The sequence below is a fragment of the Drosophila tropicalis genome, unplaced genomic scaffold (assembly GCF_018151085.1).
Source record: "Drosophila tropicalis isolate 14030-0801.00 unplaced genomic scaffold, ASM1815108v1 contig_413, whole genome shotgun sequence".
Lineage (NCBI taxonomy): Eukaryota > Metazoa > Arthropoda > Insecta > Diptera > Drosophilidae > Drosophila > Drosophila tropicalis.
In genome coordinates, this window is record NW_027172877.1 from 210,264 (window position 1) to 232,433 (window position 22,170).

The window sequence follows — 22,170 nt, forward strand, 5'->3', positions numbered from 1 at the left end:
AAAGATAAATAATGAATAAAAAAGACTATTTCTTTTTTCTCTTTCTTGTGGTTCGCACAATTTACTGCATTAAATTATTATCATTGACCATTGTTCTCTGAAGAATGGTTACTTCAATAATTTATACTGGACAGGGGAAAACTTTATTTCGGTATGTCAAACCTCAAACACACCTCAGTTAAGTTATTGTCTAAGCCTTTTTTCTAAACGATACAAAAAACAAAGGAAATGTGGATACACTTATTAAATCTTCTCATTTATTTTCTTCATACAAATTTTCTACAAATGCGTTTTAACCAAAAACGTTGCCAAACCAACTGCGCAGGGGAGAGAAGCACAGGGGTTTGGTTAACCAGAGGGTATCGACGGATAGTTTGAGAACTTCCATATAGTCAAATGTACATCTGCTTTGCTCGAAGGCTTTCGTTGTCACTGGCTGGGGTGGATTTTTTCTAACACCATTCTCATTCTCGATCTCTTCGTAATCGGCCAGACCCGAGCGAGCAAACGCCTCGTCGCCATCGAAATAATAGAACTCCTTTCGAGTGGAATTGGTTTCGATGACACGTGAAGGCTGCTGGGCTTCAAAGCCCCTGGCCCAACTGGTAGAAGAATCCCTGGCCTGACGATATGGCGATATTAAAGGATAATAGCCCGTATTTGGATATCCTGGCTGGAGTTGAGGTGCAGCTGAGGGCCATATAGTGGGCGAGGGTAAACCAATGCCGAGTTGGGATTGATACCATGGAGGAAGAGGAGGTACACCGACGCCACCAGAAGGCAAAAGTTGCTGTTGCTGTCCAAATCCTGTTGAGCCTAGTGCTGCTTGACGGCAGCCATCTTGATCCTGATCTTGAAAGATCTCCAAGAGAAAACCATTGGACACTCCGGATTGACGCATACGTATCGCCTTGCGTCCTTGACCCCAATGTGATTTATGTACATGGCCCGAACGACAGCCGCAATAACGTTGTCCGTCTATCTCGAGGAAGTCACCGGAGCAACGTTGACTGAAACTACCGCCACCAAGCCCACCCAATGCATTTCCGTCTCCTTGGCCAAAGTCAAAGAACTTGAACTGTATTCTTAGGCCACACACACTGGATGTACTTTTCTCGAGATAAAAAACGCAATCCCTTTGTTGTCCCTGGACCAAGGCATTCAGTATGGTTCTCGGGAACCCAGGACTAGATAAATAAAAATGATTTTGATTAAAGCTGCTGGAACAGCAAAGATCTACTTGGCCGCCAAATTGTTGAAGACTCTGAGGATCGTAGTCCCTAAGAGTTACAGGCTGTGGATGGAAGGCAGTTGTCTGATACTGATCGGAAATCAGGGGCAACTGTTGCTGCTGCTGTTGCTGCTGAACAGGAAGTGGAACTGCAGGTGTGGAAGGATTCGAGCAGGGGGGCGTTTGAGAAAGTGGAGGTACAGATGGAGGAGAAGGTGGATAGAAGAACCCATTTGAAGGATACGGCAAACTGGGATAACCGGGATAACTAGGCACAGCAGGACTAATTCCTGGTGGGTGATAAAACGGTAAGCCTGGAAAGACTCCTTGTTGAGTAAAATTCCACGGGTAATGCTGCACCAATGTGTCCTGATGCGGTTGCTGTTGCTGCTCCTGATGATGATGATGATGATTGAGAGGTTTCAATAGTTTTTTCGGTGGAACTTTTGAATTCACAATCACAGTATCTTCATCCCCTTCCTCCACATCATCGCCGATTTCTAATCCTCTTGCGGACAAATCATCTCGCTCACAAGCCAATCTTGTTATAAGCAATTTGAATCCTCCATTTGTGGTCCATGGCGATTCATCACTTAGGAAACGTAAACGTAAAATGCCATCCGGTGTATGATATTTCTTAATGCCCAATACTTGGCCACAAAGCACATCCATGTCATCGCCATCGTTTTGCAAGCCAATGGCCAAATAATCGCGACTACAATTCTCTGATAGTTCCAATTGAAAGTCCAGGAATTGTATATGAAACTTGGTGGGGCAATGATACGGGGATCGTATCACATAATCCCAGCAGGTATTGATGGGATAATTGTCCGGATAATTGGGCGATTCGATCACACTCTGTCGCTGTCTGTAGACCCCATGCAGACCGCATTGGGGCAACTCATCGTGCACTGCTGCCAACGAGCAGGAACAAATGCTTAAACTTAGCACAACTATAAAGATGGCAAACTCCATGGCGTCCGAGCTCCGAAATACAACTAACACATTTTTTTGGCGTCGGTGGGGTCGCCGGTCGAAACCCTCCTCATATTCGGATGGGTGCGACTTTTACGTTTCACTTTGTCGTCCGCGCACACACAGTTTGCACTTTTGTTTGCGGCCCTTTAACAAAAGACTTTACTTGTTTAACTCGAAACTTACAGCCAAACTATGGGTCATCCAGCCTCATTCCCCAACTTCCATTCATAAGTGAACTCTTTTTTTACTCACATTTTCTCTGGTATTCGTTCGCTGAACTTATCTAAAGACTACGTCCAATTAGTGGCATTCCAAATGGTAGAGCAGTTGAGATAAAAGTACTTGAAGGTGCCAAAAGCCTATCATAAAAATAGAAGAAAATTCTATTCAATTTTATTATGAGTCATAATACTGCAATACCCCCCATAATCATAATTAAGAAGCTTTTCTTAAGTATTCATAAAGATTTGGTAGTTTAGTTTGTAGTTTATAAAAAATACGTCACCTTTATGGTCGAATTAAACAAAAAACAAAACATAAAGAACCATAAAAATGCGTCCATTAACTGCCGCCCATTGAAAGTGTCGTAAATAACCGCCAAACATGACTTATATAACTTTACAAAAAGGTTAAAACAAATATGTGTTGTAGGTACATATTGGCCTTTGGTCGTGGGAGCGTGAAATATATGTACACCAAATTATATAGCTACATACGTATATATGTACATTCACATGTATGATCTATATACATGTGTTTATCTTTTTAACTTGTTGTTGGTACAAATCCACTTAATTACCTTAAGCGGCACACGACTTTAAAGATAAAAAAGATGTTTATGACAAAACAGATGTTTCTAGGTGAAATAAAACGATATTATATTATATATTTGTAATTAGATATAAAGTCATTTGTAGATTTTGTAAAAGCATTGACTATTTCATATAATTTCTTGGAATCTTCAGATTTACAACTGACAATGAACTTAAATATTAGAATTAGATCAAAATCTGGCACTTGTTTTTCTGACATTATCAAAAAGTGTCAACAAGATACGTAATTCGGGCGCGAGATCTTGAATCATCGTGAGCTTCATTAGCTCTCAGCAAATTCTCAAGAATTGTTGTTAAAAAAGCATTATCTTTTGCATTATCTGCATTTTGTGAGCTATCTCATTGATATAAAAGCAACCATTTTTACAATATTTTGAAATTATTCAAACTCAGCAATGTTCGCCACACCTCTAAGACAGCCACAGGCAAGTGGAAGTCCTGACAAGCTTCAGAATCATCAACAGGATACGCCCTACCAGTATGAGATCACAGATCATGGCTATGGAAAAGATGCAGTTAAGGTTCTACATGTCAGTCGCCAGGGACCAGTGCACACGATTCATGAATTCGAGGTGGGCACCCATCTGAAATTGTACAGCAAAAAGGACTACTACCAGGGCAACAACTCGGATGTGGTGGCCACCGATTCGCAGAAGAACACAGTCTACTTGCTGGCCAAAAAGCATGGCATTGAGAGTCCAGAAATGTTTGCCCTACTTTTGGCGAAACATTTTCTCAACAAGTACTCGCATGTGGAAGAGGCTCATGTGCACGTGGAGGCTTATCCCTGGCAACGTGTGTGCCAGGAGGACACCAAAACCATGTGGAATGGAAAGGGTACATGCATCGGCGATCCCAAGCTGGGTAACTGCAACTTTAGCTCCATCGATGACCGTCAACTACACAACCATGCGTTTATTTTCACTCCAACGGCTCAGCACTACAGTGATGTGGTCATGCGAAGGAATGGTGAGTCCTTAGAGGTCAAACCAAAGTGTTCTTCATCTAACTATTCCTTTTCTCCTTTAGATCCCAAACAAACTGTCATCAGTGGGATTAAAGGCCTCCGTGTGCTGAAGACCACACAGTCGTCGTTTGTTAACTTTGTCAACGATGAGTTTCGATCGCTTCCCGATCAATATGATCGAATCTTCAGCACCGTTGTGGACTGCTCCTGGGAGTATTCTGATACCGAGTCGGTCAACTTTTCCCGGGCTTGGCAAACAGTTAAAAACATCATATTGAAGAACTTTGCTGGTGATCCCAACATTGGTGTCTCCTCCCCTTCGGTCCAACACACTTTGTATCTCAGCGAGAAGGAAGTGCTGGATGTCTTGCCCCAAGTTTCCGTCATATCGATGACAATGCCGAATAAGCATTACTTTAATTTCGACACAAAACACTTTCAGAAAATCGTTCCAGGTGATAATAATGAGGTGTTTATACCTGTGGATAAGCCACATGGTACCATCTATGCACAATTGGCTCGAAAGGATTTGAGGAGTCGTTTATAAGTTTTCAAATATTTAACAATGATAAATAATAAAGTGAAAATGTTATTCGTTATCCACAATCGTTTCCATTATCCACGACGGAACTACCTTTCAGTATTTCTTCATCGGGGGGAAACTCCACCTACGTCAGGGTTCGAACTCGAGCAGTGAATCGAAAAGTATTTGCATTTTTATATAAAATGCCAAATAAGGTTTAAATCAAAGTTGGCCTAAACGAAAGCAAAAAGTTTTAGGCAAAATGTTGCTAGGCATTTAATATGAAATTCTAAATTTAAAAGTCGCAACAAATTTTTTTTATTTTTTTGGGAATTTTTCGCATTCTTTTTCGGAATTCTAAATTTTAAATAAAACTCAAGATGACCCAACGATTGGCCTTAAACCACATCCTGAAAAACCAATTGAGAGACGCTTTCCACGAGAGTGACAACAACAGACAAAATCGCAAACTGGCATCGGCCACCAAACAGGAAAAGGCAGTCCTGAGGTTTGCAGCGTCTCGATCCAATCCGACTGCCCACTATTTCGGAGATGTGAGGAAACTTTGCGATAGGATGGTGGCCAATGTTCACTCGACAATAAGGGGTAAGTTGATAAGGAACTAACAAGGACACTGACTGACTTTTTTTGCAGCCACACCACCTCCTCGAAAGTCTGTGCCATCCATACCAGCACCCATAGCACAGATTCCGAATGCTGGAGCTGGATCAGCTGGCAAGCAGCGCAGTAAATCCGCTCAAGGGCGTATAAGGGGTGGCGGATCCGGCGCCCGTAGTGGTGGTGGTGTCGGCGTAATGCCCATTGCAGCCATTAAGGCCAGTCTCGATCAAAAGGCGCAACGCTTGTTGAAGCGTGGCCTAAATAATTGTGGCAGCGGCAAGAATTTTGAGGACAGACGACGGATACGTGAGGTGTTGCAGCAGAAGTCTATGCTGGAGAATATGCTGTTGCAGCACAAGAGACTACAGCACGACAGGCAGACCATTGCCATGGACATAAAACGCATGCGCCTGGATCTGGATCGGATACGCAACAAATTGGACACATCCCTGCAGAGTCTCAATTCCACCCGCACTTTGTTTAGTGCCACAAACAGCACCATCTCAAGGAAGGGCAGCTCTGCTGCCAAGCCCAAGCAACTTAGACATACTCCGCGTCCCTCTACGCATAAGATGTCCAATTCGGCGGCGACCCGTCGTCATACAATGGCGCCTAGTAAATTGCATGCTAGTCATCCAGTGTTACGTTCTGGGGCAGTCACTCTGAAACGGCAGCTTGCTATCGCTCCAACCAAAACCCGGCGTGGTCGCTCTTGAAACATCTCGATATTTAAATAAAGGCATTTTCTAATCAAATTTTCTAGCATAAAAAGAAGCGTTGAAAATCTTGTTTAGGTTAAAAATAATATTTTCTGAAGGCTTTTATTTTAGAGTTTACTTTTGAAATCCTTTCGAGCCAATTGTGCATAGATGGTACCATGTGGCTTCTCCACAGGTATAAACACCTCATTATTATCACCTGGAACGATTTTCTGAAAGTGTTTTGTGTCGAAATTAAAGTAATGCTTATTCGGCATAGTCATCGATATGACGGAAACTTGGGGCAAGACATCCAGCACTTCCTTCTCGCTGAGATACAAAGTGTGTTGGACCGAAGGGGAGGAGACACCAATGTTGGGATCACCAGCAAAGTTCTTCAATATGATGTTTTTAACTGTTTGCCAAGCCCGGGAAAAGTTGACCGACTCGGTATCAGAATACTCCCAGGAGCAGTCCACAACGGTGCTGAAGATTCGATCATATTGATCGGGAAGCGATCGAAACTCATCGTTGACAAAGTTAACAAACGACGACTGTGTGGTCTTCAGCACACGGAGGCCTTTAATCCCACTGATGACAGTTTGTTTGGGATCTAAAGGAGAAAAGGAATAGTTAGATGAAGAACACTTTGGTTTGACCTCTAAGGACTCACCATTCCTTCGCATGACCACATCACTGTAGTGCTGAGCCGTTGGAGTGAAAATAAACGCATGGTTGTGTAGTTGACGGTCATCGATGGAGCTAAAGTTGCAGTTACCCAGCTTGGGATCGCCGATGCATGTACCCTTTCCATTCCACATGGTTTTGGTGTCCTCCTGGCACACACGTTGCCAGGGATAAGCCTCCACGTGCACATGAGCCTCTTCCACATGCGAGTACTTGTTGAGAAAATGTTTCGCCAAAAGTAGGGCAAACATTTCTGGACTCTCAATGCCATGCTTTTTGGCCAGCAAGTAGACTGTGTTCTTCTGCGAATCGGTGGCCACCACATCCGAGTTGTTGCCCTGGTAGTAGTCCTTTTTGCTGTACAATTTCAGATGGGTGCCCACCTCGAATTCATGAATCGTGTGCACTGGTCCCTGGCGACTGACATGTAGAACCTTAACTGCATCTTTTCCATAGCCTTGATCTGTGATCTCATACTGCGAATGAGTTGGGTTCTGGCTGCCTTGTACCGAGAGGCTGGTTGCTTTTTGCAATGGCTGGACGAACATGATTAAAGCCAATGAGATTCACAAATCTCCATGGGCCTTTTTATATTATTTTTCACTCGTGAGAAATTTTTTCGCCTTGATAAAAACATTTTCCAAGGTCTTGGTGGTAAGTTTTACTGCTTAAAAAATAGGGAAGATCCATCCGGATCTTGTTCGTTTACAAAATCTTGACTTCTATAACTAAAAAGATTTTGATTTTTATTATGGGCTTTTTTAGCTTCCTCATGCAAATTTTGGTAAACAGAAAAACAATTTCGCTGGAAGCGGGCAAAGGGTTTATCTTAATCTTAAGTTGTTACCAAGAATTAATGCAAAAAGTGCCCCATACTGAAAGCTACGGTGCAACCTTCTTAACGAGGCCCTCTATCCAGATTATGCATTCTTAGGATTGAAAAAAAGCATGAAAGTAGAAAAATATTTTGTTATTAGAAACATAAAGGGGCGTTTCTTGGTATATTTTTAGCCTAAATAATACTTTCATTCATATTCAGAATATGGTCCTGAAAGAGTTTTTTAAAAATCCTAATACTTTAGGAGATGTGACGTTCCTTGTGAATAAATGTTTTCGGCATTAATCTTTAAATGCATTTTTTGAACTAACGGCAAAGATACAGCCCAAAATTCGGAACCGATTTTATTTGTTAATCTTTTCTTACCAAAAGCCGTCAAAGTGGAAAACGTTTTATCTAAAACGTCTAATCGACGGCCTACAATCTTAACATACCAAATAACGGAGGTATTGATGAAAGTCACTGTTTCCAACCGATTGTATCTATGGGAACTATATGATATAGTCTCCCGATCTTGATCAAATTTGGCACAGTCGTTTATAAGTTTTGCTAATCAAGAATATATATACTTTATATAGTCGGAGATGCTTCCTTCTATGCGTTACACACTTCTGACAAAAATTAATATACCCTTTTTGCAAGGGTTCAATTAATAATATGATTCTAATATCTTTTGGGGCCCAACCAAGAAGACTTTCTTAATTATTTGTTGTTAAAAATGTTCGAACCAAGTAAGGCACATAGTAAAGTGATTTTATATAAACGGTTAACAATTTACAATTCTTTAAGTAAAAATTTATTTTTCAGTGCAAATGCATACCAGGTTTCATTTGTTACTGGTTTTTAAAGTAATTTGATTCTGATCCTGCAAATAAATTTAAATTTTACAACATTTTAAAAATATTTAGATATTACGTCGCTTATTAATGACTATTAACTTTTAACTCTTGTAATTTAATGTTTGGCATGATATATCCACTATTACTATCATTTGTTTCAACATCTTAAAACATATTTCAATGTCGAAATTTGCAATTACCGAATTGAAACCGAATTTTTGGATCGGAATCGTGAACAGGTCTCAAAAACATTCGCAAACGAAAACCAGAGCAGATCTATGTATAAAGGTCTAATATAACACTTTTCAAGAAAAATCTTTCAAATCCATTCTAAGTTTTGAAACTAATGTTTACTGATATGTATTTGGTTATTTCAAAATGTCAGATCAGATCTTATGAATCTTAATATACTTTTATTGTAACTTAAGTTTGTGTTTCTCGAAGAGACCAGTGCGTAAGTAAATTAAGATTGCAAAAATTACTTTTCTGAGTAAGATTAGAGTTCCATTATGTACCTTAAGCATTTCCTAGAGATCCCTTTTCAGTCAAAGGAACTAGCGGTTTCTGTAGTTTTTCGTTACCTTAGTCTTTTCATGCGTACACTTTAAGTTCAATAATGTTTTAATTGAACAACTAGTTATAGAAAAGTCTATTATAGAAAAGTCTGAATTTAAAATAAGACCTCGATGATGTTTGATTCCCTGCAGTTAATGAATGCATTTATTTCATAACCTTATCGTTTCTAGATCTTTATCCAGATTTATGATTGAGGAAAAACACAAAATAGGTATGAAATACAAATTTTAACTTTACTGTTTAAATTAAATATTTTTTGGCTTATATACAAAAAATCAACTTCATCATATAATGGATGCGGCAATGGGTAATGTTTTGTTCTCCAATATTGCACTATACTGCAAAATATTTATAGTTCCCTTATTCAAAAGTTGTGTTCAAATCTAGCTCTGTTGTCATTACATGCATAGCTCTTACAACGAGAACATCGTATCATATTGAAAAATAGTAAATTTCAATGTTTTAAAATTTTACTCCGGCTGCACTCACTGAGCAACAAAAACTATATTTCATTCATTATGGTTTTATTTATCAAGAGTACATAACTTAGACCTTAGGACTTCCGGCTCAAGCCTTAGCACTTTTAACTCAACCTTAGGACTCGGACAGTTTGAAATTTTCAAATTTGTTCGACTCAGTGGTACCATGTTGGCATCACTGATTCAGAGTTGCCACAATCGATAAGAAAAAAAACGTATATCGATAGAAATTTACAAAAGCTGAGCGAATTCAGCGTTCTGCATCGTCTGCTCGTTACGGCGAAAAGTTACGGCGAAGGCTCGACAGCGTGGTTGGGTCTGACTCTTTTGCTCGACAGCGTGGTTGGGTCTGACTCCTTTGCTCGGTTCCAACCATTTCTCACGATTTTTACTCTCTTTTTACTCTCTTTTGCATGAACAGCGCTCTTTTGTTGGATGTTGGATCGAGTTGCATGTTGGATCGAGCTGCGACATCGAGTTGCGAGTGGCTGTCAAATAGTGATGTAAATTTGGGTCGAAATTTCGATGTCGATGTTCACCGATGTTTGCAGAATGATAAATCGATGTTGTGTGAAACATCGGCTATAAACATCGATGTATCGATAAACATCGGTATGTCACAAAACATCGAAAAACATCGGAAAACATTGCCCAAAAATCATCGATGTTTTTTTACATCACTACTGTCAAACATAGCAAAAAAAAACATTTTCAACATAATAATAATCAAGGGAACTTATTTTGTTTATTGTGAGTTGCTTATTGCATATAGGTTTCCGCTATGGGATCTTCTAAGAAGCATAAGAAGAACAAGTCGGAACGGCGTGAGAAATACGAAGGTAATATAAACGCATTTGCAATGAAAAAATTTGGTATCCCGTTCTAACGAATAAATGCCGCCTATTTTGTTTGTAGAGTATAGCCAGCATCAAGATCCCAAACAATTGCAACGAGGGCTAAAGCTTATCCTAAAAGTGGGCTCCAATGCCACACCGGAATATAATGCGGCGGCACAATCGCCCCCCACAGCGGCAGAGGCCATGATGTCGCCGGAGCCGGATGAGGAAATGCAAATGCAAGGAGAAAGTGGAGCGGGAACAGCGGCACCTGGAGCTGGAGGCAGTCATCATCGACACAAGAAGTCCAAGAAGAAGAGAAAAAAAAAGAAAAGGAACGTGAGAGGAAGCATCATAAACATCATCACAAGGAAAAACGCCACAAGAGCCGAGATAGAGAAAGGGAGAAGGATAAGCATAGGCAAGATGACAATGAAATGGAAGACGACGAGATGGACGAGAGTGTGAATGTGAAAAATGAAGTTGCGACAGTTGCAAACGATGAGAATGATTCCAGTCAAGATGGTTTCAGTTTCATGGATGAAGAGCAATCGCAAAATATTCTTTACTACGCTGGAATAACTACAGATAATTCTCCATCCAATTGTCCAGTCAGCAAACCCATAAAAGCATGTAAATTGGACGATTCACCCTTGGCCTCGCCATCGACCACCACAAACACAACAATTTCAACGGCGGTAGCTTCACCCACCAAACCGTTGCCTGAACTTATTATACCCTCACCGGGGGTTGGAGGAACCGGCGGATTGAGTGGTGCAGGTGGCGGCCACACACCCAAAACACCACAAAGCCAGACAGGCAGTGAGTCTGGACGAGAGCCCCGTTCTTGTGTCTTAAAACTGAAGCAACAGAAATCGCCTTTAAGCAAATTACTTGATCATTTGCTTCGCTTCCTAGAGAAACGCGATCCTCACCAGTTCTTTGCCTGGCCCGTGACCGATGACATTGCTCCCGGCTATTCGTCGATCATAACGAAGCCCATGGATTTCTCGACAATGCGGCAAAAGATCGATGATCATGATTATTCTGCATTAAACGAGTTCACGGAAGATTTCCGTCGCATGTGTGAAAATGCCATTCGATATAATCACGTGGACACGGTGTACCATAAGGCAGCGAAACGATTGCTTCAACTGGGTATCAAGTACTTGCAACCAGAAAATCTAATGCGCAGTCTTAAACCGCTTTCTGGTTACATGCGGGAGTTGACAGCCAAGGAATTGGGCTTCGAAATGGCTGCGTCGGCAAGTGATTTGCTTAACTATGATCATCAACATCAGCCTAATGATTCCAATAACGAGGATGATGATGACGAAATGGTAGGAGCCCCTCCCACACCTGCTCAATTGGAAGAGGAGGAACGCAAGCGTCTTCTGCGACTGGAGAATGCGCCGAAGACGCATTTCGAACCGTATGTAGACGATTTGACTGGCGAAGAGATCTTAAGTCAAGTACAAAATGCCGCTCTCAAAGCTAAACAGCGATTAAAGGCGCAAAAGAAGAGTGCCCATAAAATGGGTTTTCTTCGTCAACATAAAGATGGCAGCACCACCTTAAATCTACTCACAACCGAACCTAACGAAGGACCCGAAAGAGTTGTAACTATAGGAGATTTGGTGGGTAAGTTGCAAACTGGCAGTACTCAACTCCAGCAGCGGCAATCAGATCCAAGGAACATTGTAAAGACTGTGAAGCCTCTCAATTACGGAACCTTTGCCAGTTTTGCTCCAACATTTGACTCGCGATTCTCCACTTTGAGCAAAGAAGAGACCCAGCTAGTTTTGCAGACCTACGGAGACGCCTCAAGTGCCGAGTATGCTGAAAGTATTCTGCAATTCACCAAGGATTCTAGCTATGGCACCCACATTGCCAATGGTCTTTTGGATATTTTGACAAATGGGGAGCATAGTAAATCTCTGGATGAACTTTACAATATGCAATTGCAAAACCACGAGCAACGAGAAATGGACAAATGTTTCCAGTCGCGTGTTCCCGAGCAATCCGCAAACGATATTGAATTGGAGTACGAAAAATATAAGAATGTCCGATTCGATTTCAAGCGCTTACACTCACTCCATGATGATTTGGGCATTGACATGAGTTTTCTCAATCAAATGGAAACGGATATGAAGCAGTTTGAATTATCGCGACGCATGCAAGAGCATTTGAGTAATAACCTTACCCTGATTGAAAAATTACGACTTTCACAGCAGGAGAGGCTTTCGCAGCCGTTGCCTAGTCACTTGGGTTTGATACCTCAGCCAGGTCCGGAGGAAACTCTAGTGGCCCAACAGGTTCAACAGCAATTGAGTGAAATGGCCAAAAAGCTTCCACCTTCAGCCATTGCCGATCCTTATTCGCTGCGCAAGGCCATGGGCATGTCTTATGGTAAGTCAATTTGGTTCGGTTCCTTTTTTGATTGATCTCTAGAAGCTCTTATTTTACCCTTTATAGCTGGCCTGCCTCCTCTCACCCCTTCTAATGCTGCATCATCAGCTACCATACAATTGCCTGAATTACTGCAACAGCCTGTGTCCCTGCCACAGCCGATAGATATAGATGCTCATGGTTCTGGTGGCAGTGGAGCTGGTGGTTCTGCTCCCACTGGAGGCGGTGATTTGGAGAATGAGCTCCGAGAATTCCTGGAAAGCGGCTCTGGCCTGCACCCGTCCACTTTGCATCCAACTGATGATGGTAACAACATTGTGGCCCAATTGCTGCTCAATTAATCTGTTGCATCCGTAGTTTTAAAAGATTTTACAGATAAATTATTTCTATACCTCTCTCTTGTACACTAAAATAAATATAAGGTTTTTACAAATATGAAACTTTGTCGTGTAAAAATTATGAATCATCGTGTTCGACACCTTTATGAACATCCATGTTGTCTTTAAAGGATAAGGTTTCTAATTTAACAAATTGGGGAAAAAATGTTTATATATTAAGAAGGTAAATTTAAAAATATTTTTTGACCATTCTCTCTAATTAATTAAGAGGGTTCTTTATATTCTTAAAGCAAACAAAACGATACCATTTTAAATCATAATGATTCATTAAAATTACTTAAATCGTCCTGACACTGATCATAGGGAATTCTTAAACAATTTAATCGTGGTATTCCGTTATAATTCCACAATTATATTTTGAAATTGTGAGAAAATTGTGGCAAGCATGAGAACGAGTTCATGACTCATTATATGGCTCAATTCAAATGATCGATATGCAAAATATTGTATTGTTTGATTAAGTTGAAAAAGTCAGGGTTATTAAGTTTAGCCCCTTGAGGATAAATAAATATACAAATTTCAGTTTTTCACACTTCATTTATGTGTAAACATCACAAACTAGGCTTTTGTTCAACATTAGAAACAAAGACACTATTAAATATTAAATTTGATCCCCAAAAAATTGTATACTCCAGTCAAACGATTTCAATATAGACATGTGTAGACGAATTTACCCCTTAGATACTTTATTTCATCATTTACTGCAATTGTCAAAATTTGCTCTGACATTTGAAATTTTATACATACAAATTTATTGAAAATCCAGAAAATTATGACCAAAACTACAAATTAAATATATAATTAGTATGTTTTACGGTTTATCTTATGTAATGTTTAATGCATTTTTGTTTTCGTTTTCTATAATTTAGTTAGCACTGTTTGTTGGATTTTGTTTGGTTGTTTGTCCAAATTTGATTTTTATTCTCGGATAAGAGGGGTAAGAAATTTAAAAAATGTTAGTAAATTTGTGCAAAGCATTCCCGAAAATGCTTTGCTGCTACAGTTGATCATCACTATATTTATTATATATAAGTTTGTATGTGTGTGCTTTTTGAGTTGAAGGGAATATGTTGGTGTGTGTATGTGTGTGTGTGTGTGTGGGGGGAGAGTGGGTATGTAATGTAAGCATCCTCCTACCGCCTACCGTTAGCCTATTCAGCGGCTGCCATAGCTCTTGCCTGGGCCCGCACACGTTTCTCATACTCCAAACGATTCTGACAATAGATGGTATAGGCCTCCGCCTGAGCTGGATCTTTGATATTCGGTTCATTCAGCAAATCTTGGATGCCCAGCAAGATCTGTTTAATGGTTATGGCGGGGCGCCAATCCTTTTCCTCGTCGAGCAGCGATAGGCACACAGTGCCCGATGGATACACATTGGGATGGAACAATGGAGGCTCGAATTTACATTTTGGTGGCGATGTGGGATAATCGTCCTTGAAGATCATACGCAGCTTATAGAGTCCACCTTCCCAGGGAGTGGATTTCTTACCGGGAATAGCGCATTCCCAAATCATAAGATTTAATGTGCCATCTGGATTTTTAGCCGGGCGGGCCACAAATCCGAATGGATGATCCTTTCGCCAGGCCTTGCGTTCTTCACCCAAACGTGTTATAGCAATGCCAGACATCTTGATATTGTTGTTGTTGCCTCTCTTTTATCTGTCTTTCGCTCTGTACACGCCGAACCAAGAAAAAAAAAGAAGAAAAATGCCACAGGCGGATTTTCAATATATTATCTGCTCGCACATGTCGCGAAATGCGCGGCTTTAAGGTAACTTTTGTCTTCTTACTTAAATGCTTAATTGACCAACAATTTGCAAATTTTCCTCGTCTCTTTTTTTATTGTTCTAGCGCAATTTTTCTTTTTTTGACGCTTAGTGTCATAGATCTGACGAGGGTTGGCAACAATACTGTCGGTGTCTGTTTCCAGGGTGTCGTCACCATTTTTAGGTGAGTATAGATCTGATTTTGATTAAAAAGAAAACAAGACTTGTCTTCTAGATAAAATGTCTAAGACTTTCAAATGGAATAATTAGCTTCATCGCATTAATATGCATTTATTTTTTAATATTTATGCTAAAATAAAAATATTTTGAGAAGAGTTGGCGCCACTGTGCAAGGACTCATCTTAACGTTGAAGCTTTTATGACATATGGCATCGCTTGCAGAATTTGAGCGTTGCCACACCGAAATTGTGAATGAAATTTCAATTTTTGGATGTCAAAAATTACTGTATTATTCTTTATTAATCTACACAAACAAAAATGAGCGAGGAATCCAAACCCAATAAAACTGGCTTTGATAAACAATTTGCTGCCGATGTAAATGGAATAAGAACCGAATTCGTCTTCCATAGATTTGCCAACAAATGGTTGTTGCTCATCACGCAGCTGGGAAAGATTCCCGGTGTATATAAAATTAGATTCGATATTAAAATAAACGAGCGCGTCGTGGGACCAATAGACAATCCGGAATTTCATGTTTCAGTTCCGCTTACGATGAATTGCTGCCTGGGCTTGGATTCTGATGAAACCAGGAGCGGAATCCAGTTTTTAGTGAATAGAACAGCCCTAAACAAATGTCCGAATGATGAGTTCGTTATTGGTTTGGGTATAAACCAAATAGATGGAGTGAATCTGCGAGCCATAGCCAAAATTCTGGACGAGGTTATATTATAATGAAGCAAAATATATACATAACAATCTCTATACCTTCTTTTATTGTACATTAAAACGTGTACGAAAGTGGAATTTAAAACTACACACGAATGCTCTATTTTTACGTTAGGCGGCTAATCGAACAGACCGAAGCCCTTGTCATCGTCACAGACATTAAATTGCTTCTTCTTGGCTTCAACGCCAGTGCAGACAGCACCACCAGCTGAAATGCCCAAAGTTGTATTCTGATTACACCAGGAGCTGGACAGTCCTAAACATGACATAAACCAAATAGATGATCGTATTCTGCCTGATTATATTATAGATATAAAACAAAGAAATAATCGCTTTTACTTTCGTTAACGTCTTTTATTGTACATTAAAACGTGTACGAAAGTGGGATACAAAACTTCACACTACTGATCGTTGTTTTACAGTAGTCGTCCTGCGTTAGGCGCTTAATCGAACAGACCGAAGCCCATGTCATCGTCAGAGACATCAGATTCCTCCTCCTTCTTCTTCTCTTCCTTCTTGGCTTCACCGCCAGCAGGGGCAGCAGCTGCAGCGGGAGCAGCAGCACCACCAGCTGGAGCAGCACCAACACCGGAGCCAATGTTGGTGATCAGGTCCTTAACATTGACGCCCTCCAAAGCCTTGGCGAAAAGGCCTGGCCAGTAAGGCTCAACCTCAACGTTGGCGGCCTTCAGAATGGTGGAGATTTTCTCACCCTAAAACAAAAGACGTAAATAAACGACCCATGAATATTTTCCTGTGAGTAATAGTGTCGCGATGCACTTAAAAACAATGGTTTATTTTTAAACAACCCGCACAATTAGCAACAATCACATTGTCTATCGGTTTGTATTCACTTTTTTCACTGAAAATCTTAGTCCACGTGTGGATTGTATGGCATTCTTCTTCTTCAACTTACGGTGACGGCAACATCGTCATCAACCAGGATGAGGGAAGCGTAAACGCAGGCGAGCTCGGCTTTTGTCGACATAGTGAGTGATAGTTTTGTTTAATTAATTATTGTGCAAGTTGCCAAAAATTAATTTTCGTATTTTTCGGCCTTAGCTCTTAGGAGAACAAGCACGCTGGACAAAATCCTAAACCGGAAAGAGACGAAAAAGGCCAGAGTGGCCAGTACAAGGGAAAATAAAAAATCCCAAACCGGAAAATAAAATGTTTCTGGGCACACTTTAAGCACAGAGGGCGTTGTTGGCAAACCGAACCGGTAAATTCAAATATAAAATGTTTTAGAAATCAAATTCATTTAAAAATAATAAGCGTTTTCTCTTAAATAGAAGCCAAAGTAGTTTAATAGTTGCTTTTCTAATGAAATTTATGTTTTGCAGGGAAAAGATTAGGATTAATAAATTATATCACGTATTGATACTCTGTTAAATCTTCGTTAACAGCATCGACGGCGCGCACTGTTAAACTTATTGACCATCTCTATTGTTTTTGTTTTCTTGGTTAGCACGTGGATACAGTTTTAGGGAATAATTTTATTTTGAAATTCCTAAGAATTTATTAATTAAACTCCATTGAGTACTCCAGGACATAGATCCGCATTAAAACCGGCGTTGTCCGAACAACAAAAATAATGAAGACCACGCCAACGTTGACGAATTCGAGGCCCGAATTCAAAGAGATACCCAAAGAGCTGAATAAGGTAATATATGTAACTTCTGCTTTTACCATTTATTTCTATAAAACATTACCGTTTTTTTTTCAGCACTTGGCCAATCTTGGAGCTCCACATGTCGACTCCTTCGATGAGATGCTTTCGGTCGGACTGGACAATTTGGCTAAACATGTGATTCCAATGCAATTTCAAACACCAGCAGGCGAACGCATATCCCTTAGAATTGAGAGTATTTCCATAGCCAAGCCACAAGCTCCACAGGATGTCATTGATGTCCGGACTCGGGAGATTTATCCCACAGATGCGCGGCAACTGCATGCTTCATATATGGGAATGTGTTCCATAAGGCTTGCTTGGCAAGTAAATGGCCTGCAAAAGACTTCCATTAACATGGACTTGGGTGAAGTTCCTATCATGTTACGCTCGAAAGCCTGCAATCTAGGCGGAGCCTCGCCCAAGGAAATGGTCCAGCACGGTGAACATGACAGCGAGTGGGGTGGCATATTTATAATCCGCGGCAATGAGAAAATTGTTCGTATGCTCGTCCTCACACGACGCAATCATCCGATTTGTGTGAAACGTTCATCCTGGAAGGATCGTGGACACAATTTCAGTGATTTGGGTGTCCTGGTGCAGACAGTTCGCGCTGACGAGTCTTCCTTTAGCAATGTTTTGCATTACCTCAATAATGGATCGGCCCGCTTCATGTTTAGCCACGTTAAAAGATTATCATATGTTCCCGTTTGTCTTATTCTCAAGTGTCTGATGGACTATACCGATGAGGAGATCTATAATCGCCTTATACAGGGCTACGAGACGGATCAATATTATATCTCCTGTGTCCAAACTATGCTCCGAGATGTCCAAAATGAAGGGGTGTATACGCACGCTCAGTGCAGGAATTTCATTGGCACTTTATTCCGTTCTCGAATCGCAGAGGTGCCCGAATGGGAACCTGCTGAGGCTGTCACAGACTTCATACTTAGGGAGCGGATTATGGTCCACTTGGATTCCTATGAGGACAAATTCCAATTGATTGTGTTTATGGTCCAAAAGCTTTTTCAATGTGCCCAGGGAAAATATAAAGTGGAAAATGTTGATTCAGCCATGATGCAAGAGGTTCTTCTTCCCGGACATCTGTATCAGAAATATTTGGGCGAACGCATAGAAATGTGGATGCTTCAGTTGCGCAAATGTCTGCTAAAAAAATTAACCACTCCAGATGCACTGCTCTCCAGCTCCACGTTGACCCAGTGCATGCGTCAAGCAGGCGGTGTTGGACGTTCCATCGAGTCTTTTTTGGCCACGGGTAATATTGCCTCTCGCTCGGGATTGGGTCTCATGCAGAATAGTGGACTGGTCATAATGGCCGAGAACATTAATCGGATGCGTTACATGTCCCATTTTCGAGCTATTCATCGTGGTTCATATTTCACAACGATGCGAACAACAGAAGCCCGTCAATTATTGCCAGATGCTTGGGGATTTGTGTGTCCAGTTCATACGCCTGATGGTACACCATGTGGACTGCTTAACCATTTAACACTAACATGTGAAATTTCGAAGCGTCCCGATCCCAAGCTGGTCAAGGTGAGACATATGATTAAGAATTAAGTCTATAACTAACTCACACTTTCTTCGTTTTCCAGGCAATCCCAACAAAACTCATTGAAATGGGCATGCTGCCGCTCTCACATCGTCCTCAACCCGAGTCCAAGTTGTATGTGGTCTTTCTAGATGGTCGCCACTTGGGACACATCTATCAATCAGATGCAACAAAAATTGTCGAGGATTTACGTTATGGAAAAATTATGGGAGAGTTGCCGAAAATGCTGGAAATTGGTTTTATCCCTTTCAAAAAGAATGGACAATTTCCCGGTCTCTTTTTGGCCACCAGTCCAGCTCGGATGATGCGCCCCGTGTGGAATTTGAAATGGCAACGAGTGGAATACATTGGAACATTGGAACAATTGTACATGGAAATAGCAATCGATGAAAAAGAAATGTATCCAGATTTCACCACACATCTGGAGCTGGCAAAGACACACTTTATGAGCAATTTGGCCAATTTGATACCCATGCCCGACTACAATCAATCGCCTCGTAACATGTATCAATGTCAGATGGGTAAACAGACCATGGGCACGCCGTGCCTCAATTGGCCCAAGCAGGCGGCCAATAAGCTATACCGCCTCCAGACACCCGGTACCCCCCCTCTTTCGGCCAGTGCACCATGATAACATACAGCTGGATGACTTTGCCATGGGCACCAATGCCATTGTGGCTGTCATCTCCTACACTGGCTACGACATGGAAGACGCTATGATCATTAACAAGGCTGCCTATGAACGGGGCTTTGCCTATGGCAGTATCTACAAGTCCAAATTTGTTCAGTTACCCAAGAAATCGAGTTATTTCGCTCGTCATCCCCATATGCCGGAACTGCAGAAATATTTAGATACCGATGGGCTGCCACATCCCGGAACGAAACTCTCCTACGGCTGTCCCATGTATTGTTATTTCGATGGCGAAGTGGCCACCTACAAAGTGGTGAAAATGGATGAAAAGGAAGATTGCTTTGTGGACAGCATCCGGCAATTGGGTAGCTTTGAGTTGCAGCCACGAAAGTCAGTGTGCATTACTTTGCGTGTGCCACGTCCCGCAACCATTGGAGATAAGTTTGCCTCGCGGGCGGGGCAAAAGGGCATTTGCTCACAGAAATACCCGGCGGAGGATTTGCCCTTCACGGAGTCTGGCCTTATACCGGATATTGTGTTCAATCCTCACGGATTCCCCTCCCGTATGACAATTGCCATGATGATCGAAACCATGGCGGGCAAGAGTGCTGCTGTCCATGGAAATGTGTACGATGCCACACCGTTTCGCTTCTCGGAGCAGAACACGGCCATTGATTATTTTGGAAAAATGCTTGAGGCTGGTGGCTACAATTACTATGGCACTGAACGTTTGTATTCCGGTGTGGATGGTAGGGAAATGACTGCTGATATCTTCTTTGGCGTCGTCCACTATCAGAGATTGCGGCACATGGTCTTTGACAAGTGGCAAGTCCGATCCACTGGAGCTGTTGAAGCTCGCACCCATCAGCCCATCAAGGGACGCAAACGGGGTGGCGGAGTTCGATTTGGTGAGATGGAACGCGATGCTCTCATTTCGCATGGTGCCGCCTTTCTTCTACAGGATCGCCTATTCCACAATTCCGACAAGACCCACACTTTGGTTTGCCACAAATGTGGCTCCATTTTGTCGCCTCTCCAGCAGATTGTCAAACGAAATGAAACCGGTGGATTGTCTTCGAAACCTGAAACCTGCCGCTTGTGCGGCGATAGCAGTTCAGTGTCTATGATTGAGATTCCTTTCTCATTCAAATTTCTGGTTACCGAACTGAGTTCGGTCAACATTAATGCCCGATTTAAGCTGAACGCGATTTAGGTCTAGATTCACTACAACCATTGATTGTGTAATTTTTAATAAATTTGTTAAAATTAACCTTTTAGAGAAGTCTTCTTGGGAGTCTGATTTTATTACCCTTTAAAAAAATGGAAAACGGAATGCCCTGTTGAAACGTTTTACCAAAAAAGTCTAAAGTTAGCGAAGGAACGGCCTACAATCTTACGCTGTGGCATGCAACATGCCTTTTTATCATTAGCTACATATATAATAGAGTCATCCGATTTTGAGCAAATTTAGCACAGTCAATAACATTAAAGTTTAAAGTATTAAAGTTTAGAACAATCGTGAGAGAAGTACCAAAGTTAAGTACCCGTACATTATATAGACGCCTACATATGTAGAAAATTTCAATACTGTAGTTCTTACGGTCTAGGAGGAGTTTGCGTTAATCCAGATAGACAGACGAACGGACGGAGTTGGCTATATGAACTCGTCTCGCTGATCAAGAATATTTATACATTTATATGAGGAGATGCTTCGTTCGATGCGTTGCATGTGACCTATACTCTTATATCCATATACATACCGTTTTTGCAAAAGTATACAAAAGTGGTCTTGGCTGGCGGCAAGGATAACTCGTTTCATGATAGTCTAAGTTTTAAGTTTAAGCTGGCGTTTAATTCAACATAGATATAATTTTAGTCCTGATCCACTCAGACCTTTTTGGGATTTAGATTTGACAAAATTCATTCAAAAATGAAAAATTGTTCTAAGCCCTTTTTTGTTTACTAAAATTCTGAATTGAGGACCAGGCCCAAAATGGTGCCCAATAACAATTACCTATCTTTGCCGCGTTTAAAGTTTGGCTCACATGACGAAAAACTAATATCTCCTGAATTAGTTCGAATTTAAAAAAATTACGATATTGTCAAAACTAATTTCAGCAAAAAGAAAAAAATCTTAAAAATGTATCCCAAACAAAAATACCCCCTTAAGATATAGATCTAAATCCCTTTGAGTTCATTTTTTGAAAAGTGTCAATTGGATTATTCTTTGACCAGATAGTAGACATTTCCCATCCGAGTTTTATTTGCCAATCCATCGTCAAAGTCCATTTTTAGTTAGTCTGAAGTTTCGGGTTTGGTTAAACATCAAATTATTAGTCAAAATTTAGAAAATTAAAAAAGTACTTGCAATGTTTAATTTATTTTATGTATTTTTATTCATTTCCGTTTCGGTATAATTTCTAGTTTGTTCTCTTCTTTAGTACTAGTTGTTGTGTTGTTGTTTTAGCAATGGTTTCTTATTAAAGTAAGATAAATTATTTAGATTTATATATAATATATATATAAGTTTATATATATATATATTCAAAATTCGCATATGAAATAAATTTAAAGTCATTTTTGAACCACAACTTTCATTATATCCATCATCTTCTCTCTATTCCAACTCGAAATTTCATCGAATTTTTCTTTTTTCTAACTCTCTAACGAAAACAGGAAAGAACTAATAAAAAATAAACATAAACAAAA

The 22,170-nt window shown here is 40.7% G+C and overlaps 9 protein-coding genes across 9 annotated transcripts; 5 read left to right on the forward strand and 4 right to left on the reverse strand.

Annotated features, from left to right (window-relative positions):
* Positions 1-292: 292 nt before the first annotated feature.
* On the reverse strand, positions 293-2,206 carry LOC137573664 (uncharacterized). The gene has a single exon (XM_068285663.1). It carries the CDS (start codon positions 2,204-2,206, stop codon positions 293-295), a length of 1,914 nt encoding a protein of 637 aa, XP_068141764.1.
* A 1,231-nt stretch (positions 2,207-3,437) lies between these two features.
* Uro (Urate oxidase) lies at positions 3,438-4,556 on the forward strand. The gene is made up of 2 exons (XM_068285568.1): positions 3,438-4,011; positions 4,072-4,556. Exons 1-2 carry the CDS (start codon positions 3,438-3,440, stop codon positions 4,554-4,556), a joined length of 1,059 nt encoding a protein of 352 aa, XP_068141669.1.
* Positions 4,557-4,804: 248 nt separating this feature from the next.
* On the forward strand, positions 4,805-5,908 carry LOC137573592 (uncharacterized). The gene is made up of 2 exons (XM_068285547.1): positions 4,805-5,138; positions 5,187-5,908. The coding sequence occupies exons 1-2, from the start codon at positions 4,913-4,915 to the stop codon at positions 5,867-5,869; spliced, it is 909 nt and encodes a 302-aa protein (XP_068141648.1). The 5' UTR covers positions 4,805-4,912; the 3' UTR covers positions 5,870-5,908.
* Positions 5,909-5,979: 71 nt separating this feature from the next.
* Positions 5,980-7,086, reverse strand: LOC137573665 (uricase-like). The gene is made up of 2 exons (XM_068285664.1): positions 6,525-7,086; positions 5,980-6,464 (listed from the first exon to the last, which is right to left on the reverse strand). The coding sequence occupies exons 1-2, from the start codon at positions 7,084-7,086 to the stop codon at positions 5,980-5,982; spliced, it is 1,047 nt and encodes a 348-aa protein (XP_068141765.1).
* A 2,729-nt stretch (positions 7,087-9,815) lies between these two features.
* Brd7-9 (Bromodomain containing 7/9) lies at positions 9,816-12,955 on the forward strand. Its single transcript, XM_068285610.1, is given in 4 exon segments — positions 9,816-10,109; positions 10,186-10,433; positions 10,436-12,515; positions 12,582-12,955. Coding segments are annotated over 4 exon segments (2,661 nt in total). The 5' UTR covers positions 9,816-10,051; the 3' UTR covers positions 12,857-12,955.
* A 686-nt stretch (positions 12,956-13,641) lies between these two features.
* On the reverse strand, positions 13,642-14,849 carry lwr (lesswright). Its single transcript, XM_068285446.1, has 2 exons — positions 14,707-14,849; positions 13,642-14,587 (listed from the first exon to the last, which is right to left on the reverse strand). The coding sequence occupies exon 2, from the start codon at positions 14,542-14,544 to the stop codon at positions 14,065-14,067; it is 480 nt and encodes a 159-aa protein (XP_068141547.1). The 5' UTR covers positions 14,545-14,587; positions 14,707-14,849; the 3' UTR covers positions 13,642-14,064.
* Positions 14,850-15,090: 241 nt separating this feature from the next.
* LOC137573500 (uncharacterized) lies at positions 15,091-15,622 on the forward strand. Its single transcript, XM_068285434.1, has one exon. The coding sequence runs from the start codon at positions 15,181-15,183 to the stop codon at positions 15,592-15,594; it is 414 nt and encodes a 137-aa protein (XP_068141535.1). The 5' UTR covers positions 15,091-15,180; the 3' UTR covers positions 15,595-15,622.
* A 295-nt stretch (positions 15,623-15,917) lies between these two features.
* Positions 15,918-16,707, reverse strand: RpLP1 (Ribosomal protein LP1). Its single transcript, XM_068285435.1, has 2 exons — positions 16,505-16,707; positions 15,918-16,301 (listed from the first exon to the last, which is right to left on the reverse strand). The coding sequence occupies exons 1-2, from the start codon at positions 16,574-16,576 to the stop codon at positions 16,032-16,034; spliced, it is 342 nt and encodes a 113-aa protein (XP_068141536.1). The 5' UTR covers positions 16,577-16,707; the 3' UTR covers positions 15,918-16,031.
* A 321-nt stretch (positions 16,708-17,028) lies between these two features.
* Positions 17,029-20,731, forward strand: Polr1B (RNA polymerase I subunit Rpl135). Its single transcript, XM_068285541.1, is given in 4 exon segments — positions 17,029-17,251; positions 17,315-18,814; positions 18,874-19,434; positions 19,436-20,731. Coding segments are annotated over 4 exon segments (3,369 nt in total). The 5' UTR covers positions 17,029-17,182; the 3' UTR covers positions 20,675-20,731.
* The last annotated feature ends 1,439 nt before the right edge of the window (positions 20,732-22,170 follow it).

Coding starts and splice junctions, on each gene's coding strand:
- LOC137573664 (XM_068285663.1), bottom strand. CDS start 2,206: ATGGAGTTTGCCATCTTTATAGTTGTGCTAAGTTTAAGCATTTGTTCC.
- Uro (XM_068285568.1), top strand. CDS start 3,438: ATGTTCGCCACACCTCTAAGACAGCCACAGGCAAGTGGAAGTCCTGAC. Junction 4,012..4,071: donor TGTGGTCATGCGAAGGAATG/GTGAGTCCTTAG, acceptor TTTCTCCTTTAG/ATCCCAAACAAACTGTCATC.
- LOC137573592 (XM_068285547.1), top strand. CDS start 4,913: ATGACCCAACGATTGGCCTTAAACCACATCCTGAAAAACCAATTGAGA. Junction 5,139..5,186: donor TGTTCACTCGACAATAAGGG/GTAAGTTGATAA, acceptor CTTTTTTTGCAG/CCACACCACCTCCTCGAAAG.
- LOC137573665 (XM_068285664.1), bottom strand. CDS start 7,086: ATGTTCGTCCAGCCATTGCAAAAAGCAACCAGCCTCTCGGTACAAGGC. Junction 6,465..6,524: donor TGTGGTCATGCGAAGGAATG/GTGAGTCCTTAG, acceptor TTTCTCCTTTAG/ATCCCAAACAAACTGTCATC.
- lwr (XM_068285446.1), bottom strand. CDS start 14,544: ATGTCTGGCATTGCTATAACACGTTTGGGTGAAGAACGCAAGGCCTGG.
- LOC137573500 (XM_068285434.1), top strand. CDS start 15,181: ATGAGCGAGGAATCCAAACCCAATAAAACTGGCTTTGATAAACAATTT.
- RpLP1 (XM_068285435.1), bottom strand. CDS start 16,576: ATGTCGACAAAAGCCGAGCTCGCCTGCGTTTACGCTTCCCTCATCCTG. Junction 16,302..16,504: donor ATGACGATGTTGCCGTCACC/GTAAGTTGAAGA, acceptor CTTTTGTTTTAG/GGTGAGAAAATCTCCACCAT.